This window comes from Pteropus vampyrus, unplaced genomic scaffold (genome assembly GCF_000151845.1).
Source record: "Pteropus vampyrus isolate Shadow unplaced genomic scaffold, Pvam_2.0 Scaffold14, whole genome shotgun sequence".
NCBI lineage: Eukaryota > Metazoa > Chordata > Mammalia > Chiroptera > Pteropodidae > Pteropus > Pteropus vampyrus.
Window position 1 is genome coordinate 2,336,160 of NW_011888795.1, and position 7,476 is coordinate 2,343,635.

Consider the following 7,476-nt stretch of genomic DNA (forward strand, 5'->3'; position numbering starts at 1 on the left):
AAAAATCTAGTTTTTTCTTTTTTAATTGGAAAATCTGACATGTAACATTCTGTGAATTTAAGGTATGTTACTTTGAAATATTTATATATTGTAATACAGTTACTGATGAAGAGATTTATCACATTACTTATAATACATATTATTATCTATGTTCAATATACTGTATATTAAGTCTCTAAGGCTATTTTAGTATTTGTTACAAGTTTGTACCCTTAGATATCGTCAATCTTATTCCCCACCTCCCATCCCCTGGTTACTACCATTTTATTTTCTAAAAGAATCTAGTTTTTGAAATTTAAAAAACAATATTGCGAAACTTCATTGTAGAAGATGGGAACTAGAAATTGGCTTTAAATAAACAAATATTTTTTGGGGGGCTATTTGTTTTCCCCTAAAACCACATTTCAAGTTTGTATTTCATTTATGACAAATATTAACTAACCCATATCAAAAGTAGAACTATTTCAGCATGTTACTCTCTGGGTAAATACCTTTAAGCTGTTTTTGAAAGTTTTCATGTCCACAGATAATCTCTTAATTTATATCATCCTACTTGTTTAGAAAGCAGTACACTTATTTATACTTTCAATCCTTCTCAATCATGTTATTATAAAACAAAGCTGAATGTGAATAAAGCCAGATATATGTGTGAATCATAACTGTCATGATTTTATCATCTTCCTCCAATAAATTCATATTAACAACTTTTAAAAAACCTTATACCTACAGAAAGTAAATCTGGTCGAAAATTTGAAGCATTTTATAAAATTCTGAAATGACTCTTAAGACTATTTAGAATCAAATAAGTCTGCTCATTCCTTGCTCCTCCTGTCTAATGTTTTATTTCCATATGCCAGAGTAGTAAAATGAGTCCTTTTTTTATTCCATCAGCTGACAGCTGTAAGCAATTAATCTGATTCAACCAGCCAAAACCAGATTTCTCTCCCAAAACCCCTGCATCTAAAGACTGTGTTTTTTGGAGCAAAATGATATATTTATGAGAAAAAAAAAAAAAGCGCGATATTTTATTTTCTTTCCAGGAGGTGTTTGGTTACCGGACTCAGAATCTACGCAGAGCCTTGTGCCTTACAGCATCTGTGCTGACCTGTGGAGTCCTTCTGCTGGTGTTCTACTGGAGGCCCCAGTGGAGGGTGTGGGCCAACTGTACTCCATGCCCCTTGCAAGAAGCAGATACTGTTTTGCTAAGGACAACGGTGCGTGCCCTTTTGTGTTGCATTCGTGACACAACCAACAACTGGCCAGTATTTCAGAGGGGAGACTTTCCTTTATTTAAAGAGTTCTCTTGTCCTCACATAGGAGATAGCAAAAACTATCCCTGCGATCTATTTGTTATCTTTTATTTTGACCTAGGGATAAAGGACATTTCCTCTATATCAGCCTGGGGAAATTTGTACTATGTCAAATTAATTGGCTTTCCCCTTGACCGTTACACGAACAGTGGTTGTCGGTGTTATAACCCTTAGAGATGTAACATGGAAATGACTGTTCAATTTTTAAGGAATATGTATTTTAAGGGGAATTGGACATTTCAAACATCTAGATGTCATTTTTAAAATAAACAAAAATGATTTTCTGAAAATAAAGTTTTCCTGCAAAGCCTATCTTTCTCTTTATTCCCTAGCACAGTGGTTCTCAAATTTCAGTGCAAATCAGAATCATTTGGAGAGCTTTTTAAAAAACAGACTGCTGGCCCTACTTTCAGAATTTCTGATTCAGTAGGTTTGGACTGGGGCTGAGAATTTGAATTTTTAGCAAGTTCTACTATAACGCTGATATTCTTGTCTGCCGCCCAAACTTTGAGAACCGCTGGTTAAGACCTTGGCACGTATTTGGTTGATAGAGTGGCTTATTAAATAAAATTTCAGAATTTCAGGAGTTGGATTGTCTTTTCTAGGATGAGTTTCAAAGATACATGAGGAAGAAAGTGATCTGCCTGTACTTATCGACACTAAAGTGTCTCGTAAGCAAGAACTTGGAAGAATCCCTTGTAGCTGACCACCACTCTGTCATAAACCACGCCGTATTGAAACCAGAATTAAAAGTAAGTGATTTTAAGGGTGCATTGTTATGGTATGTTTTTGCTAAAAAAGAGTAATGTGTTTATTTGACGGCAGTTTGAATATCACACTGCTGGGCTGGGAATTACAGCTATGAATTACAGAAAGCGAGGGCTGCAAGGGGACCTGCATTAAACAACCTTCACCTCCCCTGATAGGCTTTATTACATGAATGACATATGTCCTATTATTTCCATCATTGCAGGTACGATATATCCAAGTGCAGAAAATAAGGTATGTTTGGGACAACTTGGAGAAGAGATTTCAGAAAGTTGGGTAAGTCCAACGTTTTCTCAACACTACATCAGGCTATAAGAGAAGAACACTGATTTGTTGAGTGCCATGAACTGAAGTGTGTTTCTTGTCCTGACCACATCCTAGGTTGCTGGAAGACAGCCACTCCTGCTATGACATCCATCATACATTTGGACTGGGTCTGACCGGTGAAGAGCAGGAGGTCAGGTAGGGTTCACAGTATCCCTGAGTGAATTCTGCTAGTAGAAATTGAAATATCAAATGGCTTGTGATCAGTGAATGTTGGCATAATGCTTCATCAACTTCACATAATCCCAGTTCATTTACTGGCATCAAAGAGATATTATGAATTATTCACATTACAGGCAAACTTATTAAAAAGACTAAAAGAACAATGCAATCAAATAACATTTGATCTTTTCTTTTAGGATTGTAGAACAGTCTTCTCTGTGTTGTCTTTTTTATTTTTTCCTAAAAAAAAAAAAAACTTGAGTCATTTCATGAATGTCAACTTCTTAATCCTCCAAATCCTCAGAGACAAAGACATATTATGATTGCATTTTACTTTACAGAACAGCCCTGGATATGAGCAGTTTTTTAAATTAAATTTATTGGGTTGACATTGGTTAATAAAATTATATTGGTTTCAAGTGTACAATTCAATAATATACCATTTGTATATTGCATTGTGTATTCACCACCCAAAGTCAAATCTTCTGCCACCATGTATTTAACCCTCTTTACCCTTAACTACCTCCTCTTCTTCCCCCTTTTCCTCTGGTAACCACTAAGTTATGCCTATGTCTATGAATTTTTATTTGCTTGTCTTGTTCATTCATTGCTTTCAGTTTTACATCCCACGTATGAGTGAAATTGTGGTTCTCAACCTTTTCTGACTTATTTCACTTAGCATGATTATTATCTCAAGATTCATCCATGTTGCCACAAATGGCAGTATTTCATCTTTTCTTATGACTGAGTAATATTCCATTGTATATATGTATCACATCTTCCTTATCCAATCATCTGTCGAAGGACACTTTGGTTGTTTTTATGTCTTGGCTACCATAAATAATGCTGCAATGAACATCGGGGTGCATATATCTTTACGGATAAATGTCTTTAAATCTTTTGGATAGATGCCCAGAAGAGTGATTGCTGGGTTACATGGTAATTCTATACTTAATTTTTTGAGGAAACTTTATCCTGTTTTCCATAGTGGCTGTACCAGTTTACAATCTCATCAGCAGTGTATGAGGGTTCCTTTTCCTCCACAACCTCTCCAACATTTGTTATTGTCTTGTTGATAATAGCCATTCTTACAGGTAATGTGGTATCTCATTGTGGTTTTGATTTGCATTTTCCTAATAACTAGTGAAATTGAGCATCTTTTCATATTTCCGTTGGCCATTTATATGTCTTTTTGGGAGAATTTTCTGTTCGGGTCCTCTGCCATTTTTTATTTGGATTGTTTGATTTTTTGTTGTTGAGTTGTATGAGTTCTTTATATATTTTGGATATTAGCCTCTTATCGAAGGTATTGTTTGCAAATATCTTCTCCTATTCAGTTGTTTGCCTCTTTGTTTTGCTGATTTTTTTTTCTGTACAGCTTTTTAGTTTGATATAATCCTATTTTTTTCTGAAGCTTTTTAGTTTGATATAATCCTATTCATTTATTTTTGCTTTTACTTTCCTTGCTTTTGAGGTCAAATTCATAAAATTCTCTCTAAATCCAAGGTCCGTGAGTTCAGTATCCATGGTTTCTTCTTTGCAATTTATTGTTTCAGATCTTATGTTTAGGTCTTTGATCTATTTTGAACTAATTTTGATGTATGGTGACAGACGGCAGTCTAGTTTAATTCTTTTGCATGTGGCTTTCTAATTTCCCAGAGCCATTTATTGAAGAGGTTTTCTTTTTTTCTATTATATGTTTTTGGCTCCTTTGTTGAAAATTATCTGCCAATATATGTATGGATTTATTTCTGGACTCTTCATTCTGTTCTATGGATCTTTATGTCTGTTTTACTTCCAATACCATGCTGTTTTGATTATTGTTGCCTTGTGGTATAAAGTCAGGCAGAGTGCTACCCCGGTCTTGTTCTTTTTTCTCAGGATTACTATGGCTATTTGAAGTCTTTTGTGATTCCATACAAATCTGATGACTTTTTGTTCTTTAAAAAATACCACTGAGATTTTGATGGGGTTTGCATTAAATCTGTAGATTGCTTTGGGTAATATGGCTGTTTTAACTATATGTTGATTCTTCCAATCAATGAACATGGAATATATTTCTGTTTCTTTGTGTCTTCTTCAATTTATTTTAAAAATATCTTGTAGTTTTCAGTTTATAGGTTCTTCACATGCTTCGTTAAATCTAGATATTTTATTCCTAGATATTTTATTATTTTTGTTGCAATTGCAGAAGAAATTGTTTTTTTATTATTATTTCTTTGTCTGAAATTTCATTTTTTGTATATAGGAATATAATGGACTTTTGTATGTTGATTTTTGTATCCTGCAACTTTACTGTATTTGTTATTGCTTCTAATAGCTTTTTGGTGGAGTTTATAGGGTTTTCTACATAAAGAATCACGTCATCTGCAAAAAGTGACAATTTGTCTTCTTCATTCCCAATTTGGATGCCTTTTATTTCTTTCTCTTGCCTGACTGTGTTACCAGCACTTAAATATCTGTGTTATATGAGCCCAGGTTCTTAGATCCCCCATGAAAGATTTTCATAGAGGTCCGATGCTCAGAGAAGAAAGACAGCAGGTAGAGAGTAGCAGGCAGAAGCGATTTTATTAAGTAAAGCAAGCAAAGTAAAGTAAACTTGGGATAAGTCCAAGTGGGCAGCTCGACAGAGAATCGAATGCACTGAGAAGTTGAGGGTCAGGGGTTTATGTGGGCAATGGGGTTTCTTTGTTCTCCTTTGTCCCTCCAACCACAAATGACATGAATTCCTTGTGCCTCTCTCTTAACCTTCCAACTCCTGGCTTGGGAAAACAAGGGAGTCTCTTGAAGTCATCAGATCTCTTATTTTGTACATTTTATTGTCCTTCTCCCTCTGGCTCTTATCTACCTATCCTCCTACCCTGCCAATTGCTTTAGCTAGGACTTCCAGTACTATATTGAATACTAATAAAGAGAGCGGGCATCCTTCTCTTGTTCCTGATCCTAGAGAAAAAGCTTTCAGTGTTTCAAAATTAAGTATATTAGCTGAGAGCTTGTTGTATATGGCCTTTTTTATATTGAGGTACTTCCCTTCTACATCTATTTTATGAAGTGTTTTAATCACAAATGGATGCTGTATCTTGTCAAGTGTTTTATCTGCATCTAATGATATGATTTTATGATTTTTATCCTTTGTTTTGTTTCTGTGGTATATCACATTGACCCATTTGTATATGTTGGACCATCCTTGTGCCTCTGAATGAACCTCACTTAATGATGATGCATGATCATTTTAATGTATTATTGTATTCGATTTGCTAGAATGTTGTTTAGGATTTTTGCATCTGCATTTATCAGATATATTGGTCTGTAGTTTTCTTTTTTTGTGTTATTCTTACCAGATATTGCTATCAGGATAATGTTGGCTTCATAAAATGTGTTAAAAAGTATTGCTTCTTCTTCAATTTTTTGGAAGAGTTTGAGAAGGAAGATATTAAATCATCTTTGAATGTTTGGTAGAATTCACTACTAAAGCTATCTAGTCCTGGACTTCTACTTTTTGGAAGGTTTATGATAATTGTTTCAATTCCTTACTGTTGATCAGTCAATTTAGATTTTTCAGTTCTCCATGATTCAGTCTAGGAAGATTGTATATTTCTAAGAACTTGTCTATTTCTTCTAGGTTATCGAATTTGGTGGCATATAGTCTTTCATAGTATTTTTGCATGATACTTTGTATTTCTGTGGTATCCTTCTTAACTTCTCTTTCACTTCTGATTTTGTGTATTTGTGTCTTTTCTCTTCTTTCTTTTGTGATTCTAGCCAGGTGTTTGTCAACTTTATTGATCCTCAAAGAACCAGCTCTTTGTCGCGTTAATTTTTTCTATTGTCTTTTTGTTCTCAATTTTATTTAATTCTGCTCTAATTTTTATCTCCTTCCTTTTGCTGACTTTGGGCTTCATTTTTTCTTCTCTTTTCAGTTCTTTAAGTTGAATATTAGGTTGTTTATTTGGGATTTTTCTTGTTTCTTGAGAGAGGCCTGTAATCATATAAGCTTTCCTCTTATTACCACTTCGCTGTATCCAAAAAGTTTTGTATTGTTATTCTCATTTGTTTCTATGTATTTTTTAATCTTCCCTTTTATTTCTCCTTTGACCCAGTCTTTCTTTAGTAGCATTTTGGTTAATCTCTACACATTTGTTTTCCCCACTTTCTTTTTGCAGTTGATTTCTAATTTCAAAGCATGTGGTCAGATAATATGCTTGGGATTATTTAAATCTTCTTAAATATGTCGAAGCTAGTTTTGTCTCCTAACATAACTATCCTTGAGAATGTTTTATGTGTACTAGAGAAGAATGTATAATCTGGTGTTTGGGGATGAAAGGTCTGTAAGTGTTGATTATTTCCAATTGATCTAATGCATCATTTAAGACTGATATTTCCTATAGATGTCAATGAAACGTTTAGGTCCCCTACTATAATTGTGTTTTTGTCAGTTTCTCCCTTTAGTTCTATTAGTAGTTGCTTTATGTATTTTGGTGCTTCCTGATTGAGAGCATATATATTGATACATGTTATGTCTTCTTGCTGTATTATCTTCTTTATCATTATGAAATGTTTACCTTTGTCTCTTGTAACTCTTTTATGTTGAAGTCTATTTTATCAGATACAAGTATGGCTACACCTGTTTATCTCTGGATGCCATTTACTTGGAGTATCATTTTTCCACTCTTTCACTTTAAGTCTAAATTTGTCCTTGAAGCTGAGATGCCTCTTGAAGATAGCATAGGGTTGAATTTTATTTTTTGATCCAATGCGCAATTCTGTGCCTTTTTATTGGTGAGTTTAGTTTATTTATATTTAAGGTGATTATTGATGAGATTTTCCTATAGCCATTTTATCTTTTGTTTTCTGGTAGCTCGGTATCTCCATTGTTTCTTTGCCCTTGTGTTTCCATCTGTTATTTCAGTTT

At 34.0% G+C, this 7,476-nt stretch overlaps 1 protein-coding gene across 1 annotated transcript in view; it reads left to right on the forward strand.

Annotated features, from left to right (window-relative positions):
- The window catches only part of ATP13A5 (ATPase 13A5), a 109,531-nt gene that overhangs the window by 24,210 nt on the left and 77,845 nt on the right, over positions 1-7,476 (forward strand). Inside the window, exons 2-5 of the mRNA XM_011383325.1 lie at positions 1,041-1,214; positions 1,916-2,062; positions 2,284-2,354; positions 2,460-2,540. Coding sequence (XP_011381627.1) covers positions 1,041-1,214; positions 1,916-2,062; positions 2,284-2,354; positions 2,460-2,540 — 473 coding nt within the window. The remainder of the gene's footprint in view (positions 1-1,040; positions 1,215-1,915; positions 2,063-2,283; positions 2,355-2,459; positions 2,541-7,476) is intronic.